We start from the raw sequence: 26,262 nt of genomic DNA on the forward strand, positions 1-26,262 counted from the left end.
AAAGCTACTGAAGTTGAAAAACGAATCATTATTTCGACAACTTATCGTGTACATACAAAAAAAAAAAACACTTAATTCTAAAATCAATACATTCATCGCTCCGATCAGAATCTAAAAATTAAATATTTAAACAAACAATAATATCGACAGACAAATATTTAAATGCAGAAAAATCTGTAGAATGCTGATGTTATTATTATTTGATAGCATTATGAAATTAAGACATCTATTTAAAATAATATATTTTTTTAATAATAATTAATCATCATTCAATAATAAACAAACGCCTTGTAAAATCCAAAAACTATTACGAATATATGTTGTTAAGTCTGCAGCAAATACTAAACCGATGCCCATTGCATTTCGCCGCTGAGATGTGGTATACACTGGAGTATGAATAGTGTTCTGAAAATAGAAAAATGAACGATTATATTATGATATAATACATTCTTTAAAAATAATAAGGTAGCACCCAATCTAACTAATATCGAATCGCAGAAATAATCCGTTATATCGTATGATGCGGTTGGCCAATGAGAGCACTATTTATCATATAACTTAAACAATTATAATTGACTGTTACTATTTATATGTACTATCATTATTATACTTGGATTATTACTGGAATTATAATCTTATATAAACTTATTGTGTTACTTGTATTTATTATTTAAGCATATATTATGATATTATTTTTCAAAATATTGTAAACGGCTCCTTTAAATTTAAATTTAAATTTAAATTTAACCCAACATAAGTATCAGTTTTTTTTGTATTACATACTTAAGTTAACATATAAGTTTATTTTATTTAAATGGATTATTATATAAGTTACTATTAATTTCAGCTCAGTAGCTTCGATGGGTATAATTAAAATAATTGGCATATGTTCGATCAATACGTTTGTTTTGGAGATAGCTAAACACTGTGCGTCCATATCCCAACGCGCTCCTTCAATAAATATTCCACTTACAAAACAACCCTGAAATAAAAAATAAATATTATTTTTATTTTTATTTCGTCATATGTTGTTAGATATTAAGTATTTTGATTTGTCGCATTAGTACCATAGTTAATCAATTTGGGAACGTAATGTTATTGAATAATAAAATGCGTTTGTATACATTTATGGATATTCGAATTTTAATAGTGCATGATGGATTACTTATATGGTTATTATAATTATTTTACCGTATTTGGTGAACTTTGTACATTGTCTTTATCTGTATATTCAGTAACCATTGTATATAAAGTAGAATGATCTAATGACCATCCGTTCGTTCTGCACGCCATTTGTACGATAGCTGTCAAATACGATTCAGGTACATGAAGACCAGCTAACCACATAACTAGAGGTTCTCCAATTGTGCTCTGTCACGACGATTAATGTTATGATGACAATTAACTTTAATTATTATTATTATTTACTGGTAAAATAATATCATACCCATTCAACATACTGTTCAGTTCTAGAAACAAAATGTTCAATCCATCCACCAAGGTTTTTACACGTTTGTGGTGCTAGCTTCATCCAAACAGTTGGTATTTGACCATTGTATAGTGACGAAGATACACTTTCTAAAATAGAATCCATCCCAATTTCACCCAATAATGCCTGTGTGGTATAATCAAAATAAATTCCCAGATTTCCTTCAGTTACGCGTAATTATTTACATATTTAAACTTACTTTTCGAAGCATTGATAAAGTGATCCTAATTTTTTTTATCAGTATGTTGAATCTTTCTAACTCTTGGAGCAAGACAACAGTGCTGGGTGTAAAATTGTTTTCATATGTTTTTTTAACCTGACTAATGACAAATAAATCAGGCAATTTTTGTAATATATCATCAGCTACAGCATCTATTAATTCTTCACGACTCTCCCCAGAGTCAGATGACTCTTAACGTAAACACATAATATGTAAATTATTATTCATTAGTTTATTATATCAGTAAAAATATTTAAAGACAAAAATGTGCTAATTAATTTACCAGCTTGTGGCTGTAATCTGAGTAGATTATCCCACATATTTTTTGAGGCTTTTGTGAAATACCCCATCTCAGCATTAAAATGCAGACCAAGCACCTCCGGTCCACTGTTAATAGGTAGTTCATCAATTGAGTCTAAAAGTTATATAATTTATATATATATATATATATAGGCAGACAAAATCATTCATGTTATAAAAAGACAAACTTAAATAATCTTCTTTCCTTTCAAATATTGGTAAATCATATTGGATATTTTTATCATGATAGAAATAAAATTTTTGAAATTCATCAATTATAAATTGTCCAAAATATTCTTCCATAAACGTATTTACGATTCTCTGATCGTAACTATCAATTACGCGTCCACCATACATAACATTTCCAATTAAATACCTCAATGTATCCCATGGTAATGGAGAATCGATACCATCATTTAAAGTTTTGTTCAAATATTTAATTAGAATTTGAACACAAACTGAAAAGTCTGATTCGCTAAAATCATAAGCAATATTCCATCCAATTTTACCGTATTTTCTTCTCTCCTGTGATAATTATAATTATTAATACAAAAATGTATATAGCTTAAATTTATTTACTTGAATAACTGCGTGGAAAAATGCAAGAACATATATCAATGATTTGTATGCTGGGTGAGCACATTCGTCCAAAGTGTCTTGTTTCAATTTAGAATAAGTATTTCTAATATTTAGTTTCAGTCCATTGGGTGGCTCAGTGACCACTTAAATATTTAGACAATTTATTGAAGAAATTATACGAAATTATTTCATTTATACAAACAATCTACCTTTTAAAGACCTTTGTAATATTGATACGGGAAAAAATGGTGTAGCTTCGGTAGCTAACCATAGTCTAAAATCTGGATGAATTTTACTCGTTCTATCCAATATTTTTTCAAGATCATATAGAAAATATATCAACAAATGACAATTTTGGAACATTAACCAGTGACCATCATTCATTGCCAAATTCAACAACTTAAATCCAATCTGAAATATTTAATTTTGGTAGTAAATACTGATGGATAATTTTGTTGTTATGTATTAACTTGTTCTTGTCCTTGTCCGAGTGATAGGAATTCAAATTCGTTTGATGCAATTCCGCATCGACCAGCGAGTTTCACCAGGTCAAAAGTTGGATCGGATCCAGGACTTAAGATAAATAACCCTGGATTTTTAGGTCCAGTTTGTGAATATATCGCATCATAATCAATAGTTGGTGTTGTAATATACATTTCACCCATAACTAAAACTATGTAATTGCTAATAGCTTGAAAGGTCCGATCTACTCGAAAACATCTCAATAACATTAGCATGTAAAAGGGTTCGAGTAATTCAGAAAATGGATAAGGTGGTTTTGATGACTCTGGCATATCTAGATCATACCAATTTTTCCAATCTGTATTATTATTTATTACATTCTCGCTCAAATCAGGGAATATTTCTGGAAAATCTCTGGTCAATTTAACAATATCTTTCCAGTTTTGTGGTGACAGCCAACTAATAGGATTTATATATTCTACATTTTTATCTAGTGTGACATTTCCTTTAATGAAAAAATCAAGTTGAGATATTTTTACATTATTTGTACTTATCTGAAGTTTAACTGCGATTTGAAATGAAAATAAAAGTTTATGCCTTTCAAAAATACCTAAATCCAAAAATTAAATCCAGAAAATGATTATTTGTTTTTAATTTATAATTTATAATTCAAGTACTAACCTGTACATCCGTATTTATACAAGTTCTCAGTAAATGTATTAATAATATTCAATAGTCTATTTTTTAATTTCATATGAAGTGCTGCTTTTTTCAGAGATGTTTTGAACACGTTTTCATAACTAGAAAGCGAATTTTGGTACATTGCATTAATTGTACTCATATCTGATAGTACAAAGAATAATAAAGCTCCTCTAATGGCAGCTGAACGAAATTGGTTTCGAAGTACATCAATTTCCATTGAAGTTGTAGTTGCTAATGATAATTTTTCTGTAACTTCGCTTGCTTTTGATTTAGTTTCTTCCAATGTCTCTATAAGATCTATGTTGTCTAATATATTTCCTGTAGAATTGGCCAATTCACGAAGCAGTGAATCTTCAAGATTTTTTAATAGACTTTTGTTTGAACTGATTTCCATGACTAATTCATCACTTTGTTGTTCTAAATCAGGTCTTTCATTTTTAACTACATTACCTAATAGTTGATCTTCAAGTCCCTAAACATAAAAATTGTTTTAAACACGGTTTATTAAATTAAAATATTTAAACTACTTTTAGTGTGATTAAAAAATTTATGACTGTTGTTTTTGTATAAATGGATGGAGAAAATAATGGATTTGCTATTTTCGTAGTTAGGTACACACGAAATTTGTCATCATAATCTATTTCTTTATTACCCAACATAACAAACCTTCGACCAGATATAGCTAAAAAAAAATACCTTATATAATTCCGTAATAATAATAATAATAATAATAATAATCGTTATTAACTCTTTATATTTTTTTCTAAGACATTTTCAATTATTGAATCTATATACTCTACATCTTGAAATAGTATTGGTGTTCCATAAATAATAGCATTTTCTACGTATTTTAAATAATCTGAATCGTTGAATGATAATGTTTTTAGATTATTTAGTTCTTCTTTTTGTTTTATCCAATTCAAGGCCTATTATTTTTTAAATCAGACTTAAATAATTATCAATATGCTTAATTTTTTTTCGCAGAAGACTATTTAAATTACCTGTTGCTGTGGATCGATACATAATGGAAATCTACTTGCTTTGGTGGTGAGAATACCATTTTGAATTGATAAATCATCAGATGGAAGTCCTTCTGAATTCCATCTATAAAAAATAAATAAAATAAATTATAAATAAAATTTTAGTTTATTATTAGTGATTGATTACGTAGCAATCAGGACTTCATCAGCTAGTTCTATTTCAATTTTAAATGGATTGGTTATCGGTATTCCGTATTGTATTATACTTGGAAACCAATTGTTAATTATCATATCAACACGAAATTCATACGAAAATGGTGCTGCATAAGCTAAGAATGCCGAACTTATCAAACAATTTCCAAATATTTCTTTCCTATACTCTTCTAAATCGACTAAATCGCTCTTCCATCTAGTATTCTCTGAACTTAAACCTTTAATTAATTTATCAGCTGCAATTAATCTACGTTCCATGAGATCTTTCTCTTCTTGTATAATTGCTCGCTCAGTCATTGCATTTTTATATTTTTCATTCAATTTGTCTAGTGTAGACATTATATCATTTAATTCCTTATTTAGATGAATTAGCTGTTTAGTTACCTGAATAATAAAAAATAAATAAATAAATAAAAAAATCAGTTAACAGAAGCAAATTAAGTTTAAATCTTTATCTCAGAACTAGACAGTTTCTTTTTTTTGGAAATCTATTTATTTATTCATTTTTTTTTTTTTTTTTTTGATACACCTAGGTTGTTTTTGATTTTTTATAATATAGCAACTTACAAGTTTACAAACAACCTAATAGGTACATTATTTAAATTTCAAAGTGTTATGATAACTGTAAAATGATAAATCAACACAGTTTTCATACTAGTTATTGAAAACTGATCTGATTGGTTTCTTATCATAACCATAGTGTTAAATCCAATAGGTCTGATATCTATGTTATAAAATAAATTAGTACCAACTCATATTAATTTTGTCAATTATGCAATATTAATACAGTCGAGTCTCGACAGTTAGAATTTTTTTTTGTCTCTAGGAAATTCCTATACACTCAATGCAGTGGAGGCCAACTTCATGCCGAACCTCCAGCAAAATGATGTTAAATCGATCAGCAGTTTGACTGTCACTTCTATTATATTCTATGCTACTGTTGTGCTGTAAAATAATCAACTCTTATTTCAAGTTATATTTCTAAATTTTATGAATTATACATATTTTGTGTTTTAAAATGTAATCTTTCAATACATTTTTAATTGATAAATACATATATAGGAAATTAGTTTTAAAATTTAATTTTTTAATTGTATTTGTAGCTTATAAATATAGGTACATATAACAATATTTCTAATAAAAGCACATTAAATAAAAAATAATAATACCTAACTCGAATCTCCCTTGACATTCAAGTTATCGAGACTCGACTGTATAATGTTAGGTAGTTACTGTATTGTTATAATGTATTATCCATTTATAGTCGAAGAAAAACTTAGTTACTTTTTATACTTGACATTCATTACGAAGGAAGATATTATAATAGTTTGCTTTATGTAATGAATTGGTCTCTTGAACAATATGATTTATTTTATGATAGAACTTTTTGGTTCTGAGCCCACAAAATAAGAACTACTAAAAGAGTTTTAGTTATTACGAACTAGTTCATGGTCTTTTTCGAGTTCTTTTAGTTTATCTTGTTTTGGTTTAACTTCTTTGAACACTACACAGTATTGCAGAACAGCTTCAACAAAACACAGTAATCCATATCCTGCATTACTGATATCTTTCATGAGTGCAATTTTTTTAGATGTCTGTTTATAATAATGGTAAAGAGTTTGTTACTATAATTTATATAGTAACCCGGATATATTAGTCATAGGTACCTTAAGTTTCGCCCTGACTTGAGATTGTTGTTTTGAAGTAATATCATCCGCATTTAAGCTTTTCAATGTATTTAAAAATCGTGGATCGGACATCATTTGTTTGGACACCTTCCAATTAACTTCTTTATAACCAAGAATTAAGGCCACACATTCTGTCACTACTTGTACAGGCTCTGGTGGTGTAGCGAATGATCTGATTTCTGTAATATCGTTTTTATTTAAATTGCTTAATGCATCCTTTGCAGAGGTCAGTGCTGGTAACGCTTGGCTAAGGATTTCTGTGGCTTCATCTTTCTCAACTGCTATAATTTTACCAGCCTCTTTACTTTCAATTGTCTTTTCAACGACAAATTCTTTTTTTATATTTGCTGTTTTAGAAGCTATTTTAAATCAAAAAAGGGATAAAATATTATAAAATATTTAAATCTGTACCAATTTCTCACCCAACTACCAATGCTTTCATAGTAGGCAGAAATATTTGGATTAAGGGATCACATAGTGTTGGTGACTTACTTATAATTTATTTTATAACATTTGACAATCAAAAGGGCTTAGCAGTAATTGTGCATTTTACGAAGTAAAATTGTGTAAGAACTCGTTATTATATTTAATTATAAGTGTTTAATAATTTAGTATTAATTGTTTTATTACCTTCTGAAATTTCCTGTAAAATAATTTCACATGCTAATGTTTTCTCGGCTACAACAACTTTTTGTATTTCTAGTTGTTCATTAAGTATTGTTAATTGTTCTGTAGCTTCATCAATTTTTCGTAAACCAACCAATAATCGTTCACACTTAACATTAAAATTGTACCAGTTACTAGCGGTTTATAATATTGAATACTTATAATATTACTTGGCGTGCAACAATAGAAGATTTCTCAGCAATTAAATTTAAATATAAATTTATAAAGTCTAGATAATGTTTGGGAGTCAAATAATTTCTGCGCTTTAATTTTACCAAAAAATCATTAGTATAGACAATCATTGTTTTATGTATATATACAATATGATTGGTGATAATTTGTTTGTAATGTTGAGGTATTGAATGTGCCTTAAAAGTATTAATTATTTAGTTTCAAAGATAATTTATTTTATAATAATCACTTACATTATCTATGAATGATTGTGAAACAGCATGCAAAGCCTGTTCTGGCCAAGGAAAAATCCAATTAATGTAAGTTTTATTTACTAAGCCAGGAAAATTACGACATCTTTCTCTGAGTTCGTCTCCAGGTGACATAGAAAGAACTACATGAAGATTGTTTACGCATGTCTTTATGAAATATGTCCAACCACCATCTCTGTAATCAGTATAATAATAATGAACTACAAAGTTAATTTTAATTTTCATCGTTTATGTATATTAATATTGCAATATTAATTTTTTTTCTTGTCTTGAAATTAATTTACTTGGTATTTTCATAACCAGCATTAATAGCTGCATTTCGGACTTCATTTACTATTACATTTTTTTCATCTTCTGTATACAATGCTTGTACAGTTCCAACCATTAATATATTATTGATAATTTCCAAAAAACCTTTTATAATATATGGTGTGGTTTATTAAATTGCGGTACATAAAATATAAATACCTATAAATATAAATTATATTTAATTAACATTTTATTCTTACTTTCTTCGGAAATCTGAGACTGGGTTAGAAAAAATACTAAACGTTTATTTTCAACACCTAACAACATAAACAATTTTTTTAAATCTTCTCTGAATACAATCTCATTGTATCCCCTGCTTATAACAATGGAAAATATTTCGCATCCTACAAAAGATATAAAAAAAACTAAAAGCATTATCCCGTAAACAAAAAAGAAATGTTTAAGAACATTTCATCAATGATTATACCCGCAGTAAAAGCTGCTAATTTAGTCATCAATGCTTTACCACTTCCACCAACGCCTATGAGCATTATATGCCCTGTATCCATTTTCAACACTCTGTGAATTCTAGTTAAATGTTCTAATGCCATGTTAAATAATACCATATCAATTTTTTCGTTCTGCTCATTATACTCCACCAAAATCTAATTTATAATTACATCTGTATTCAAACAATATTCTTTTTATTATTGATGGCTTTATATTACCTCAATAAATATTTTCAGTATAGCTTCATATGTTTGATAATCTTCATATAGTTTTATCGGGATATCTAAATTTAAAGCATTTTTAAAATCACCGAAAATTAATGGATTTATTAGAATTTCATTTTTTTCGTTTGGGAAATAAATTTCCAACGTTTCTTCAATTTGCATTTTCATAAATTGTTCATCCTTTGAACGATCAAGGTATTAACTAATATTTAACAAATAAATACTTTCACTAACCTGCTCGCTGTTAAATCTGTCACATATTACCCGTGTAAATTCATTTCTCCACACTCTGACAAAACTTAATACATTATCAAATATTATTGGATTCGTGAAAAGCATTCCATTAATTATTCGACTCAAATCCCGAAGGTTAAATATGTAATGAAACTTATTAGGAGTAGGTGGAAGTTCTACTAAAATAATCTGAAAAATAAAAATATTGTTACTATTTATTATTATTTCACTATTTTAAAGCTTATATTATTATATTAAATTTACCTTGTATAATCTCAAAGTCATTTCTAAAATAATTGGAACTATATTTTTGACATCCTCATTAAAATTTTGCGTGTGCCCCGAAAGAATTGAATTAAAAATATGATTTATTGTATCATCTGAAGGAAATACCATACAATAAACTGAAAACATTGAAATAAATCTTGGATCTACCTCATTTCTACCACTACCAGGTTTACCCATGGCTGCATACAAATCTTAAAAATATTAAAAATATTATTTATGGAATAAAATTACAACTCAATTTAAAAATTGACTCACAAATTTCAATTAGTGACTTCCATATTAATTCTTTACTACGATCATACATTCCTCCTGATTCCAAAAATAATTTCAATAGTGCTATTGGTTGTTGAGTACCATATGTGTCGACTTGAGGCATATTCATATCATCCACAAAGCAAACGAGTTTTTTACCAATTGGTGGACCATATATGTTTTTGTTCCGCTTGGCAACATTTGATTCTAAGATCATTTGTACGTCTAAAGAAGTTGTTCTCGAAGAAAAATTTAAATTCGTTTGCATCTATAAACATATAAAAAAAACAATAAATATTAATATGTACCTAGTTAAGTTTGATCGAGCAAAAATTACAAATTTAGTAGTATCTAGCGTTCTTAAGAAATTTTGCATTGTTGCTGTTTTTGATGTTCCTGTTTCTCCAATTAGGATCACTGGGCGTTTTACGTCAGTCATAAGATTTAGTAACCACGTGACTCGAATGGAATCAACGGTTGGTACAAGTATATCGTTGAATTTAATACTTGGATTATGTTCATAATGAGGTACAAGAGTGTTCCATGGCACCCAGATTTGATTTTCAACATCCAAATAGTATTCAAACCACGTTTCCTCATGACAAGGAATGTATTCTGAATTAATATTAAATTTATAAGTACCAAATAATAAATATATATTTTTTTTATTAGAAATAAGTCTCGGCAGCGAAGGCCATTGGCGGACAGTTTACATTGTTTAGGAAGAATTATTATATACATTATTTACATACACATATTACACATATTACAACATAATAGGTTATAAGCTATAATAAAATTCGTCTTGATCAAAAAGGACATCACGCGACTTATGTTGTCTGGGTGGAGAGCTTCCGATATAACATTTGATACCCCAGCTTCACGTTTGTCCGATTCAAAGGAACGGCATTCAGATATAATATGGTTAATTGACAGTAGTGTACCACAACTGGCGTAAATGGGTGGTTCTTCTTTCTTCATCAGGTACTGGTGAGTTATCTGCGTGTGTCCTTTGCGCATTCTGCTTATGGAAATTTCCATCTTTCTTGAGAAGTCAGGTGGGGAATGCCATGTGTGAATGGTATTTTTGATTTGATTAATTTTAGAGGAGCCTTGTTTCCATTCCCGTAGCCATATATTGTTTGCAATTGTTTTTGTTAAATATCTAGCGTCGTTTAGGGTAAAACAATTGAGTTTAATAGCGTTAGGGCTTGGCGAGCTTTTTCGTCAGCTCTTTCATTTCCCAAGATTTGATTGTAGCTAGGAATCCAAATCAAAGTGATTGAGTAGCCAGACTGTGTAAGGTCGTAGAGTTGGTTATGTATTTTCCTGGTGATCTTGTTTGGGGTGGTGAGGTTATAGATATTTCTTAACGTGCTTAGTGAGTTGCTTAGGATTACTGCTTTATGTATGTGTCTTGTTTTAATGAGGTCCAGAGAAAAGGAGATTGTCACCGCCTCAGCTGTGTAAATTGAGCTAAAGTTTTGTAGTCTCAGCATGCTGACGTGATCATGGGATACTACCACTGCTCCAACTCAGTTTTCCATTTTTGAGCCGTCAGTGAATATTTTGGTATAATCTTGGAGATCGTCGATGATTGAATTGAGTTGTTGGTTATAAATTAAGAGGAAGGTGTCTTTCTTCGAAAATTTACTTAGTTTACTGTTTACGTAGTTTTTTAATAACCAAGGTGGTGACTGTATATTTTCGTTTTTGATAACGTCAAGATGTAGAAATGGGATGTCTTTTAGGACGTTTATGATCTGTTTTGAAACATTGAGGTTATTTTGGGAGCGCCTAGCTGCTTATAGCATGGAGCTTTGAACTCTCCTGATGTAAAATAGGGCTACACCGGCTGTGTTAAGCACACTAGGACTAAGGCTGGAGCGATATGCTCCAGTGACAAACGTTAGTATTTATAAATATGTAAAATGTAAAAATGTGTTGATTTAATACTATAATGGTTTAAAATGTATTTAATAGTTCATATTTATAAGTGGCTTGATATTTATCACATTTAACATTTTGTATGAAAAAAAGAATGTTAACTAAACAAAGTAGATATTAAAAAGTATATTGATGATAATTATTTATTTTAAGGGTATTATGTAATAATTATACATTTATTTTGTGTAAAATTAAAATGCTAGAAACTTTAAAATTTTTCTTCCTCGAGTAATTTGAAGTGTAGTGTACCATAATATGATAAAACTAATACACATGAGACATTTTTATCATAATCGTTCTAATGCTTAAATAGCAGAATCAACACCATAACTTAAATAATTAAGAAATAAATTTTAATAATCATATTATTTCCTATAGAAAATGAAATAAATTGCTCACTAAAAGAAGCCCGTTTTGACGGAGAATCAACCATTTTAATGAGTCCAGAAATTTTTTTTACAAACTCATCAAATATTAATCGAGAATTGACTTCTAGTGGTGCTCCTAAAGAAGAATAAATAGCTGAAATGAATATTGCTTCTAATTCATCTGTGACTTCCATAATTTTATTTGACTCTTCTTGCAAGCTTACTGAATTATTCGTCGATATTTCAGTGATTTGATCACTATCGGGGATTAAAATTGCATCTAAAATATAGCACATCTGGGTAACCTAAACACAAATATGTTATTATCATAAAATTATAATTTATAAATTGAACACTATAAAAATAGTTGTATAATTCATACCAGGTTTAATTTTGTCTGAGATATTATTAACATTAATGGACTAAATATTTCGAATCCGTAGTTACCATCAAATATACGATCCAAAATAACTGGTACATATTTATCAAATAGCATGTTTAAAGGTTCTCTATCAACATATCTTCTACTTAATAAAAATTTATTCCAATATGGAATGTAGCCAAGGTTTTTAGGATCTACATACACCATACCGGCTCTGGAAACAGTAGCAGGTGAAGCATACCTTAAGTCACCTACCTAAACATAATTAATGTATACAATTTCCACTATAATAAATAATGAAAAAATGGTATAGTAACTTCAAATAATAACGCGCAATGAGGTAACAATCGTATACGTTCGCCATTTGCTAATGTCAAAAGTTTATTATCGTCCATAACTGAGTTCATATTTTCTATCCATAAAGCATCTACATCACCATCAAATAATATATATCTTTTTTCTGGTTTATCTTCTGGTATAGGTTTATTGATTTCACGAAATATATTTGAAAGAAGTCCATCGGTCCAATCTCTTGTGACGAGATTAAAAAAACCATAAAGTTCAACTACAGTACAAGCCTGCAATGTTAATTTGTTTTAAAATACGTCAATCAGAGATAAATTACTTAATACTTTAGGATTTAATGTATACAATGTTGTTGGTAATCCAAGTGAAGACTGGGCGCTAACTAGCGTATTAATGACAACGGTTTTTCCACCTCCAGTAGGACCTACAACCATAGTTGAATGTCTTGTCATCATAGTTTCATATAATTGAGTAACTTTATCCATCTAAGCAAAATAGTAAAATATATATTAAATATTTAAATACTATGCTTTGGATCAACATTGACAATTTTTTATAATTTTTATACATTACAAATTACAATACAAATAAATAACCTGACTTTCTAATGGTAAATAATAATTTTTTCGTAATTCTTCCTCGACTGCATTACTAAATTCAGGATACGTTATTCGGTGACATTTAAGTCCAGGAAACAAATCCTTGATAAGTCCCAAAAATAGTGGTACATCATCATATACAAATTTAGGTAAGTTCATATCTCTAAAAATAAAATAAACTAAGTTTAGCATATTATTGAATCCAATATTAATGTAATTATTTGCATTCCTTCATAATTATATATTAGATTTAATATTATAACGAAACTAGTGTTAATGAAATGCTGGTAGTTTTATATTAAGAATCTAGTCTTTACCAATTTACTAACCTTAACGCTCTCATTAGTACTACATTTTCATCGAGATTTGGGGAATTTCGTTTTAATTCACCGGCGATAACTAGCACAGATTTTAATGCTCTCAAGCCAAAGTCATAATGTGATTGTTTTGATAATTGTTCACGGGCTAGGCTATATAAAACTGCCATTTTTTTTGCTAATACTTTAGCATTTAAAAATCCTTCCGAAAATAGCATAATCATACAAATTAGTTCTAAATCAGGAAGAACACATATAACTGGTCTAAATAATGTTTTCACGGTTTCTGGTAATTCAGTACGACCTGCATAACCAGGATTCATCGTAATAAATATACCAACCTTAACATCGAGGACGGTGTCTCTATCCCTAAACTATATCACACAAATAAATTGGATATCAGTTATAAAAATAACTGTATTATTAATGTATTTCTTACGAAAAATATTTTTTTTTTTTCAACTAATGCATTTCTAATTGTGCCTAATTGTGTTGAAATAACGGAAAGAACAGAAATATCGATTCGGTTAAATTCATCAAAGCAACCCCAAGCTCCACACTGACATAATCCATCCAATATCATACCAAATGCTTGAAAGTCCATTCCTTCGCCACAATTTGTAACCAGGCACAATATTCCTAATGTTTTTGCTAAGTCCTTAACTGTTTCAGTTTTACCGGTACCAGCCGGTCCTAAAACCATAAAATTCTATTTCTTATTGAATAAAGGCGTTGTACCAAGTTTGGTTTTAGTTTTACCAGTTGGAGCACAACCTAATTGCATTGAAAGTGCTTGAGTTATTGTTAAATATATTCTATCTGTTAACGGTGTTATAACCAAGCGTCCATTTAATCCCATATAGTCGTATCCGTACGAAAAGGTCCCTGAACACTGGTCGATAATTAAATTATCGACATATTTCTTCCAGTAAAATCTTAACTGACTCTCCCAATCAAATTCTTGACTTTTAATAATGCCATCTCGAACAAAATTTTCAACTACATCTCTGGCATGAACATCGACTATCAATACTGAGTTAAATTTTTTTCGGTCGTTTGATGCTAATTCCCCTCTCACTTGTATAATCAACTCATCCATCTGTTGATTTAATTTTTCTAAGTAATTTTTCATTGCATTTATGTTTCCCTAAAATAATAAAATGATTGTTTTAAAAACAACAACAAATTTTATTATATACTTTTTGTATTTCCCAAAAAACATTTTCAACTTCAGCTGTCCACCACACACCGTTAGCAGCCAAACACATCTGTCCTTGATAGTTCATCATCCATTCACATCTAGACCCTGTGGTATTTCCATATTCAAATATTGATTTTTTTATCAAATACTTATTAGATCTCCACATTTCTATTAATACACTATACATCCATATTTCAACTGATCCATCAACCATCACTTGACCCTTAAATTCCATTATTTCTTTTTCACACGAAACCATACCACTTACTAAAGTATTCATACGAGAATCATTTATAAAAATTAAGCTTCCCACATTATCATACATCTTTACAATGTGTTCTTGAACAACGTTTGGATTAGTATTACCCAAAACTAATAACAGCTCATTATCAGATAAAAAATAAAACCTCGGAAAAGAGTTTCGTTTGGTTTCTAAATACTTGTTCAGCATTTTTTGGCATATTTCAAATCCTTCAAATAAACTAGTTAGTTCTGCAAATAGTTCAGGCATTTTACATAAAATAACAATTTTTGGATTTTTTAATGTGTTTTTCATAATATCTTTAAATTTTTGATTTAAGCCATCAAATTTCAATGCTTCGTCGGGAAGTTGACTTCGAAATTTATCATCAAGATATATCTCTTCTAAATACATCCATTTTGATTGCACTAAATTCCACATAGTAAGGGTATTGATGATAAATGTTAGATCCTTATCCCATTTCTCTACTAATGATCGAAATGGACCAATAAACCTACGTATATAAGACATGGAATTATAATACATTTAATAAAATCCAATTCAATTTAGTAATAATTCAATTACTGGGAACCAGCCATGCTTTGAAGAGTCATCACATTATCTTCAAGTAATTGAAAAACTTCTGACAAATCTCCCAAAATTATTCCTCGAAATGTATCATTTTTTATATATTCGATAATAGTCAAATTCATAATTTCCCAGATCTATTGATACAAATTATTGTTAGTTTTATAGATAAAACAAATTTGTTTTTATATGTTTACACCTATGTATTAACATTTAATTAGTTATTCAACTTAGCAATAACCTAAATCAAATCAAACCAAAATTGTTTGAATCACTAAGTACAAATAGTAATAGTATAAATATCTTCATCACATTTTTCCTACAAATAATGGATTGTTTCTTAATACAATTTTTAATATTCAGTACAGAAAACAACATTTAACTATCTCTATCTATACATTTAGTTGTTTTAATATAAGATGACTGGCTGTTACTTCTGACGTTGTCCGAACAAGGATTCGTTTTTGGAATTGAGTACACGATTATGACCAACTAAGTTCATTAAAAGGATGCCACACCCACATGTGTTGTCTCAGCCTTACAACACGTATGACATACTGTAGAACCCCTCTCGTACGCGCTTGGCTAGTCCACCGCTCCGGTTGATCCAACCATAGTATTATTGATATGAATATTATGTATGTAATTTAAAAAGTAAAATTTGGATTTTTCAATTTATAGTAGATATATAAAATTAATTGCTAGTTTAATATTTCCCTTATTAGTCTTAGCTAAGTGTAGAATATCATTTGCTAAACAAAAATCTATAACTGGCTTTTTTTCTAAGTATTGTAAAATATAATACATTTCTAATATAATCTTTATGTAATATGTAAATAAAAATGTTCTGTATATTCTGATAATCCAACCTTTTTCGCGTTCCGACCGCATACCCCCAGTCCCGAAGGTGACGGATTAGAGAGGTTCTACTGTAATTTTATTTGAATATTTTGAAAATTTTCTTTCAAAGCTTGTGCCATGGAATGAAATAAGCAATTTTCAAACACATCTAAAATATTGAAGTAACCACAATTCTAAATTTCATGTTTATACGTTTTTTCATTTAGTGAAAGGTAAAATGAATAAGTTAAAACTGTACAATTTTATATTATTTTACTGCCAGATAAAGCCACTGGTGTATTCCTATAACCCCTTACTTTCCCAATCAGGAGTAAATTTCCAAAAGTGTTGTCTTTGACTACGTCATAATGGCTGTCTAGTATGTATATACAAAATGCCAGCTGAATCCGTCCAGAAGTTTGGGCTGTGCGTTGATTGGTAACCCAGTCAGTAGTTACCTTATGCTTATAATATAAACATATATAATATATATATATATATATATATATATTATATAGAAATAATAACAAGACATTTTTTTTAATTTAATGCAATTCTACAGATAATCGTGTGCATTTTTAATTCACTGCTTAACACATTAAACGACATATAAAATAAAATTTATTTTCGGTACATATTGATAATAAAACAAAATAAATAAATACTTTTTCGACGTCATTAATACTCCGTTCAATGCTCAGTTCTTTTACTGAATTTGCAACAATTTCCATACATGTGTCTTTATAACGAGCTAAATCCATATTAAAAATGTTTTCTAACGTTAATATTTCAGGATTCATGTCAAAATGTTGACCTTTCGAAAAAACACAATTAATACCAGTATGTTTAGTTTTTTGGTTTATACAAAAGCTTTATAGTTATGTACCAGTTTGTTCCATTAGCTTTTTCCAATGCATTTCTTTCATTGCATCGTTTTTTAGCTCGATAAATAGTGGAATAGAGTTTTTAAATTTTTTCATATTCATATCTAAGACCAAAGCAACGGGTACTGAACGACATGCTTTAGACATTTTTTTAAACTCTTTAATAAAGCTGTCCATTCCTTCTAATAATAACTGTGGTTTTAACTCTGACCACAGTGTTTTGGCCCAATCGTCTCTGGCGCTTTTTTGACGTGAATATAAATCATAAATAGATCGTAAGCAATGGTATTCTTTATATGCATTATCGAGAAGCATGAAAGATGCTTGTGGCATTTCAAACAAAGCTGATGTTTTTTTCATTACATCCTTATCGGCTAGTAATGCTTTGAATTTCGCATCGTATTCCTGATATATAAGAATATATAATGTGTAGGTACAAATTACATTATAGGTAGGTATAAATTTATATGAAATGTTAAAACTTTTTTACTGAAATACAAATACAAGGTTATAGGAAAAATAAGGTTTCGTTTAATCGTTAAGTGAAGTTATTATACATACCTATGAGAAAAAGGTAAGTTAAGTTAAAAATTACCTAATACATTTTTTTTACTTCGATAATTTACAAATTAAATAGTTAAATAAATAACTAAGCAAAAAATAGTTTAATTAAAAATTAATTTTTTTAACTAATAACTACAAAATAGATGCCTCTGGAAATATTTTTAAACACGAGTTTTGTTCTCATGTATGAGTCATAGAGAAAAATTTACTAATATTCAGGTCAGCTTTTAGCAATACACTTGTGTAATCTTTACCGTTTCTATGATTATATCAAATATTTTTCTAAAATCAGTTATGTGAGCCTTTCGTATTCAATAATACCACAAAAAAGACAAATACGAATAAATTATTTATACGAAAATTTAATATAACATTAAAACTTCTATGATACAAATCATAAGTTTTTATTAACTGGTTATATATTTTTTGTATTTTTTTTAAATTAAAACTTAATTTCAAAAAAAGTAACCATTTACTAAAATTATTTCTTTGATTTTAATTTTTAACATGTTAATATCTAGTCACTCTAATCTAGTAAAAATGTTGATAAACATACACATTATATTATGAAGGTGGGTATAAGTATAAATATATAAATGGAATTCTACATGTCGTATAATATGGTATCTTATTTAAACGTACATAATTTTTTTCAATAAACCTAGGCATGCCTACGTTAATTACGTTGAATAACTCATAATACGTATAATAGTCATCAAACAAATCTTAAAATCTTACTTCTAACATTTGTAGGCCTAAATCTAAATTTTCGTTCACAGAACCAGGACCGTTTTCATGAAAGTCTTTTACAAACTCTTCAATCTCATCGGTATATACGTTTACATCATCTTGGCCTGTTACAACAAATAAATATAAGTAGATATTAACCATTCACTTTAGTACCTACACCATATAAATATCAGATAGTTAAAAACAAATTTCCAATCATATATTATAAATGAAAGATTGTATATTTTAATTCCACAATAATTTTTTTAGATTAAATTAATAATTTGTAAAAATGTAGGTACTTATGTAGTTTAATTTAAAATTAAATTAACAATTAAAATTAATGATAACACCCATCAAAGTTAAAATACACTACAAAATGAAAATAATAAATAGCACAAGGAATGTGCCAACCACTTCATTTAATTACATTTATAATGTATTTTAAGAGGGCTCAATACTCGCAGGTGTTGTTCTCGTCTAACAAATGAAAAACACGGCAAAAACTTATTTGCGCGCGAAAGAACAGAGGTCTACAGACATAAATAAGAAACAAAATTTCCGCTACATAAAAAATTGAATTTTGACTGTGAAATATCGTTTTTATTTTTTCGATATCGAAACTACAAAAAAATGTACTTATTCAAGTTTACTAATGAATATTCTTTATTATTATTTACAAAAATACTGCAATACTTTAAGGAATAATAAGTGTTTTATGATATAATAATCACTCTACATAATACAATATTATTTATTAGTATTATTTTTTCTTTTTAGGTATATTAATTCATTATAATTATTCGTTCTAACAGTGTAGTGAGTAGATCTGCGCTGTGTTTGCGAGGTCTACCTTACTGTTAAATAACATTTGTTCTGAATAAATTCGTCTCATATAGCGAATCGTTGTGTTTTTCTTTCAAGTGTGTGAAACGTTAATGAGAAGTTAGCATACATTAATCAGAAGTGGAATAACGAAAGTTGCTGAACGTATAGCGTTTGTCAAGTCTCGAGTCTCGGTCTGCGATCAGACTTTGAGATTCATGTATACGGCAGTCGAATCAGACGGGTATTCGTGAAGTAGTATTAGCAGCAAAGTTGAAGTGTTGATTTTGAATGTGTCAGACGTTATACCAGTTAAAGAAAAAAGTGGTTTTTTGTCTAAAGGTATGTCCACACTAGTGCGTTTTCGTTTTCACCTTTCGATTCCACTTGCGTTTCAACTTGCTCTTCGTCATTCAATAAGCGCAAGCGATTATTAAGTGCTTTAAACGCATGCTTCTTTCTGTCCACGTCTGTGTCTACACCAGCAGTTGTTTTTCACCGTGCGGTATAGTTAAAACTAAAAGTACGTCAGATTCAAATTTACGTATTTTTGCAGCGTACTATATTATCGCGAATGCGAAAAAAAACGCGAGAAAAAGCGTTCCAAATGGATAAAAAATTATTTTAAAACACGAAACTTCAGTATTATTAACGATTTGCAATTGGATGAACTGTTTGAAAACTTTACGCGAATGTCCAAAACAGTTATTGTTCGTTATGCCCAAGTCCATGCACAAGAGTCTCTTGGTATCAGCGCATGACTTGAGCGGGCATCCAGCTGTGGACAGAACCATGTTTAACCTGCTCCAGGATTTCTGGTTTCCGAAAATGAAGAGGTATGTCAGATAACACATCCATAATATGTGTTTTGAATGTTTATTGGCCAAAAACCCACGTGGCAAGAGACCTGGGTTGTTACATTCGATACCACTAGGACTGCAACCTTTCCAGACTGTGCATATGGATCATGTTTGTTCGAACTTGCCGCCGCTTTAATTGCGACGTTGGCAACCGGTACGCAAGACAGCACATCGCGCGGCCCGTATAATACGCCGGGCTCCGGCCGTCTTGTTTTTTTTTGTTTTTTGCCCCCATCTGAGACGTGTGGTCATCACGTCCGTTCGCGTTCTTTGTGAACGCTGCGGCGAAACGCACAAGGTTGCGTTTTCGTCGTTCAGTATATTACCGTTGTTTGCGGTGCATCGCCCGATTTGGTCCACTCGACTCGACCGTTTGCAGTCGCTTTGATAACAGCCGAGTGGTCAAGTGTTAACGCGCTTAGTGTTCCGTCAACGCTGTCGTCTTCGTCCTCGGCATTGAGAGGATTATAGCCAAGCTGCTCTCCGTTACGCGACCGTAACTCGTTGTCGCGCATTGTTAGCCGCGAGTTGCAACGCGCACTATTTATCGGTGTCACACACATTCGATATCTGTTATATATCCTGTGTGGTATCGCCATCGTCGTCGCGACCGGTGCGTATGATTTACGTTATCCGGTCCATTGATTCGACCAAATCACGCCGTGATCCGGCTTATTGTTGCTGACCGCCACCGTCCCTATCATCACCGCGGTGTTCACTTGCGGATCATCCACGTCATCGCAGCTGCAGCCGTTTGCAGTCATCGCCGCCGCCGATACTCCGCCCTTCCGCGGTGCATGTGCCGTCCGGTAATCAGTTGTTATTATTATTGTTGATCTCGGTCAAAGAGACGTCTTTACCGGATTCATATATTTATTATCATTTGTGTATTTCATTATTGTTTTGTCTAGGCGTCATTAAGCGTTCCAATATACACTTATTACCATATTCAGCACATATATTATCATTTATTCCCCGTCACCCTACTCACATCCAGCATCGTAAACCTCCGTCTTTTATATTATTTATAGTTGCCCGGCCAAAGGCTAGCTACTAGCCGGGAAGGCAACAATGTTAGACCATTCATCACAACCGAGTTGATGAACAAGTATATATTATTAGTTCTTGTAGATAATTTCAGATAATTTCACTAAATTTGTCGTTTTGTATGCTGTAGAGGACACCGGGGATGAAGCTTTGTTGGATCGAGTAAAGATATTTGTGAACGATTATAGGTTACCGCGAAGATTCATTACAGACAGAGGTTCTTGCTTTACATCTAAGCTGTTTGAAGAGTACTGCCCGAGGACAGGGGGTACAATGGTATTGACCTCGTCGAGCCATCCTAGAACAAATGGTCAAGTTGAGAGGGTGCACAGTGTAGTGATGGCAGCCCTGATGACCATAGGGTGTGAGGTAAATAAATGGAATCTCGGGTTGTCCAAGGTTCAATGGTGTATCAATAACAGTGAAAGCAAAGCGTAGCTTGATAGCTTTTTTTTGTATTTAAAATGGTTTTTTTTTTTTATTCTATGAACTGTAATGGTTGTAAATTGTTAATCCATTGAAATTGTATTTGTTATATTAGTAAAAGAGTTATGAATGTTGAGGACAACATGTTTTCGCATGATGATCGATTATTAACTCCGCTAGATAGTGTATCTGTCGCTGTCTAGTGGAATGATATCTAATAGTTTAGTAGTTTAGTTGTAAGAGTATCCGTTCTAACGGTGTAGTGAGTAGACCTCAGCTGTGTTTGCGAGGTCTGCACGTACGTTGCACCAGCACCGCCCGTTAAAAAATTTTGATTTTTTATTTCATCAACAATTAGGACACAAGTAGCATGAATTTGCATGACTAATTTTGCAATTAGCACGACATCGGTGTCTCCGGGCGGAGACAAAAATTAACGGGCGGTGCTGGAGAAACATTTCGCCAACACCGCCCTACTAAAAAAAAGGAATTTTTTATATTTTTATATAACCTTCATTTAGCACGTATTTAGCATGAATTTGCACGACTATCGCCGAAATTTGCACGATCGTCACTTCCGTGCGAAATAGTTTCTAATAATTTGGGCAATTCGACAGCACCAACCCAGAGTGAAAATTTTTAAATTTCTTAAATTGAACTTCACCATTAATTAGCACGCATTTAGCATAAATTTGCACGACTATCGCCGAAATTTGCACGATCGTCACATCCGTGCCAAATCTCTAGTAATTTATTATGATTCAAATTATAAAAAATCAAACTTAAATAAAAACCACAAGTGGAATATAAAATCCGTGCCAAATCTCCAGTAATTTATTATAATTCAAATTATAAAAAATCAAACTTAAATAAAAACCACAAGTGGAATATAAACTCTGTGCCAAATCTCCAGTAATTTATTATAATTCAAATTATAAAAAATCAAAATTAAATAAAAACCACAAGTGGAATATAAAATCTATATTTAATAAAAAAAAATTTACAATAATAGCAGAACTTTTCAGAAACCTCCCAACAATATTCAACAAGTCCTTTTGAACATTGTTGAACATTTGTTGGAATTTGTTGCAGCCTACCCTCCTCTCACCATTTAGTTATTCAGTCATTAAAAAAATAAAAATAAATTTATAAAAATCAGTTTTTTAATAAATAATGTAAATTTAAAAAAAAAATATGTTTAATAAAAAAATTAAATTGATTTTTTTAAATATATTTTTTTAATTCTTTATTTAGTTTCATTTTTTATCATAACAGTGTTTTTTACAAAAATTTTGATTTCTTATAAAATATTGATTTTTTAATCAGTTAATTTTTTATATGGTATACTGAATTATATTTATACACTGAATTATATATAATATTTATATTGTATATATTGAAGGTTAATGATATATAAAAAAAATTCAATTTTTATAAAAATGCTAAAAAATATATATTATTTAAAAAACTTAATTGAATAAATATTCAATATTTGATAAGAAATCAAAAATGTTGTAAAAAACACTGTAATCATAAAAAATGAAGCTAAATAACAATTTAAAAAAATATATTTAGTGAAAAATTTAAAACATATTTTACAAAATTGATTTTTATAAATACATTTTTTTATAATTTTTTTTAAATTCTTTATTTAGCTTCATTTTTTTATGATAAGTGTTTTTTTAAATATTTTTGATTCCTTATCAAATATTGATTTTTTGTTGAATTAACAAATATCAAATACATTTTTATCAAATATAAATTTTTTAATTTAATATATATTTTTATAAAAATAGAATATTTTTTATTCATCTTTAACCTTCAATATATACCTTCTAAAAATTAACTGATTAAAAAATCAATATTTTATAAGAAATCAAAAATTTTGTAAAAAACACTGTTATGATAAAAAAAATCAATTTTTGTATTTTTTAAATTTTTTCTAATGACTGAATAACTAAATGGTGGGAGGAGAGTGGCTGCAACAAATTCCAACAAATGTCCAACAATGTTCAACAAGTCCTTTTGAACATTGTTGGAAGGTTTTTGAACGGTTTTAATAAAAATGTAATGCTAGGTATGAATTTGGCAGCACAAAATATATGGTGTTTCAGTTAAAAAGTGGGGTCCAACAAATTCCATCAAGTGTCCAACAATGTCCAACGATTCCATTTGAACATTGTTGGGAGGCTTCTGAAAAATGCTGCTATTATTGTAAATTTTTTGATTTTTTTTATTAAATATAGATTTTATATTCCACTTGTGGTTTTTATTTAAGTTTGATTTTTTATAAGTTGAATTACAATAAATTACTGGAGATTTGGCACGGATGTGACGATCGTGCAAATTTCGGCGATAGTCGTGCAAATTAATGCTAAATGCGTGCTAATTAATGGTGTGGTTCAATTTAAGAAATTTAAAAATTTTCACTCTGGGGCGGTGCTAGCGAATTGCCCAAATTATTAGAAACGATTTCGCACACGGAAGTGACGATCGTGCGAATTTCGACGATAGTCGTGCAAATTCATGCTAAATACGTGCTAAATGAAGGTTATATAAAAATATAAAAAATTCCTTTTTTTTAGAAGGGTGGTGATGGCGAATTGTTTCACCAGCACTGCCCGTTATGGACGTTATGGACTATGTATTTGATAATTATATTTTCCCAGAAGCAAGTTTTCCACCAAGTATATGGGCTCAATTTTCAACTACTTTAAAATTTAAATAGAACTACTAACAGCTGCGAGAGTTTTCATTCTAAACTCAACAGTTGTTCTTATAGTGGGCACCCAAATATTTACGTATTTATAGATGAGCTGTTAGATGTACAATCAGAAACATACATAAAATGCAGGAGTAATGGAACTAAGAACTCTAAAAAACACCAAGAAAAACAAATTTTTTTAAGAGAAGTGATGTCACGGTATACTGGTAATCTCATTACGAGATACCAATTTATAAAAACAGTGAGTTACAAATTTTTACCAAATTACTAAATTTTTTTATATTTTTTTACCTATAATTACTAAATGTTTTTAATAATAATTTTTTTTTAATAAATAATAAATATAATACAATTAATAAATAAGTAATTAATAAATAAAAATTGAATGATTTTAAAAATATGAAAAAACTAAATTTTTATTTAAAAATATTTTACTAAATATTAAATAAAACACATAATGATTCGGGAATCAACTCGTACGTACCTCTTAATGACCCGGGAATCAACTAAACGGTATTGGTTCAGGTAAACAGGTACCCGGGAATCAACTCGTATGCAGCCAGAATTTTAGTTGGGGGGGAGGGGGCACAGCAGGATACGGCAGATATTCCGTAGTTTTTTCCCGGATTTATGTCATAACATAAAAAATTAAGTGATTAAACATTTCATTGTGAAGGTGCTTTGTTTTGCAATTAATATTGTTAATTAAAAAAAGAAGATGTTGGGCCCCACTTAATTTATAATTAATTAATATATTTTAAACATTTTTGTGTCATTAGTGGAGGCAGCTATAAAAAATTAAAATTTATATTAGGTAGCATGTAAATTAAGTTTGTTACCTTTTAGAAGAGTCAATCGTATGGAATTTGTGTAGGATGGGTATGAATCTGAAATTAACAACAGAATTTTATATAAATTATTCCCAAAATTATTATTAACTTATGAATTAAAAATAGTTTTAAAGTTTAGAAATGTTTATTTAATTTATTTACATTATAACTTATATGCATTTATATAATAAAATAATATAATATTATATATATTATATTATTATATTATCATAATAATATATTATATATATTATTATTATAAATATTATATTATAATTATTATTAATTATTATTATATATTATATTTTATATTATATATATATTATATATTTTATTTTATATATTATATTTTATTATATTTTTATTATATTTAATTATTAATTATTATTATTATAATTATTATTATTATTATTATAATTATATATTATATTATTATTTATATTATATTATTATTATATATAATACAAAAACATTTATGTGGGTGATTTCGAAAGTTTAAATAGTTGCATTTAAGTACTACTACTACTACTATTAATATAGGTAATTTATTGGTCATTATTTTAATTTAAAAATTGAAGAAAAATTCTACATTTTATAAGCCTTTCCCTATTTAAGGTATTTTAGTGCATTCAATTCACAGTTCGATATTCAGACTTTCTTTGCTATTGTGAACATTAGTATATTATAATTATTAGCTATAATTATATTTCAAAATATTAATTTATTAAATTACCTAATTTTTAAAATACCTACACGTTCAAAATACTTTTAAGACATATTTAAAGCGGCTCTAAGTGGCTAGCATTTAAGAGGAAACATTGAGGCGATCTTGTCGTCACCGTTCGTACTGTTTGCTAGTCGTAAATGATTATTAGTGTGAGAGCGGTTCAATGTGCACCATAGCCTTCCGCTCCATAATTTTAATAATAGTGATACTGCGGGAGCCGTCATCGTAAAACCATTGATGGAATTTCACAATAACAATTTACCAGATAATAATTTATGTTGGGATTAATTATAACTAATTGTAACTTGAATTTATTTTTATTATACAGTGTCCCGCAAGGATTTAGTATTTACCCAT

The 26,262-nt window shown here is 29.3% G+C and overlaps 1 protein-coding gene across 1 annotated transcript; it reads right to left on the reverse strand.

Annotated features, from left to right (window-relative positions):
• Positions 1-258: 258 nt before the first annotated feature.
• Positions 259-26,262, reverse strand: Dhc98D (Dynein heavy chain at 89D). The gene is made up of 43 exons (XM_089228680.1): positions 26,259-26,262; positions 25,188-25,235; positions 18,475-18,590; positions 17,175-17,577; positions 16,954-17,102; positions 15,446-15,585; positions 14,618-15,374; positions 14,178-14,565; positions 13,858-14,111; positions 13,431-13,792; positions 13,099-13,264; positions 12,829-12,987; positions 12,514-12,774; positions 12,197-12,451; positions 11,846-12,119; positions 9,837-10,114; positions 9,503-9,767; positions 9,224-9,438; positions 8,960-9,148; positions 8,720-8,905; positions 8,479-8,656; positions 8,252-8,395; positions 8,027-8,156; positions 7,725-7,917; positions 7,470-7,667; positions 7,264-7,408; positions 6,613-6,992; positions 6,388-6,540; positions 4,920-5,329; positions 4,754-4,856; positions 4,501-4,678; positions 4,280-4,434; positions 3,732-4,224; positions 3,059-3,660; positions 2,798-2,999; positions 2,589-2,731; positions 2,198-2,534; positions 1,993-2,124; positions 1,689-1,900; positions 1,448-1,615; positions 1,192-1,371; positions 836-982; positions 259-405 (listed from the first exon to the last, which is right to left on the reverse strand). Exons 1-43 carry the CDS (start codon positions 26,260-26,262, stop codon positions 259-261), a joined length of 9,999 nt encoding a protein of 3,332 aa, XP_089084806.1.

Source organism: Diuraphis noxia, unplaced genomic scaffold (genome assembly GCF_037042655.1).
Source record: "Diuraphis noxia isolate RWA-SAM2 unplaced genomic scaffold, SU_Dnox_SAM2 contig0001, whole genome shotgun sequence".
Classification (NCBI taxonomy): Eukaryota; Metazoa; Arthropoda; class Insecta; order Hemiptera; family Aphididae; genus Diuraphis; species Diuraphis noxia.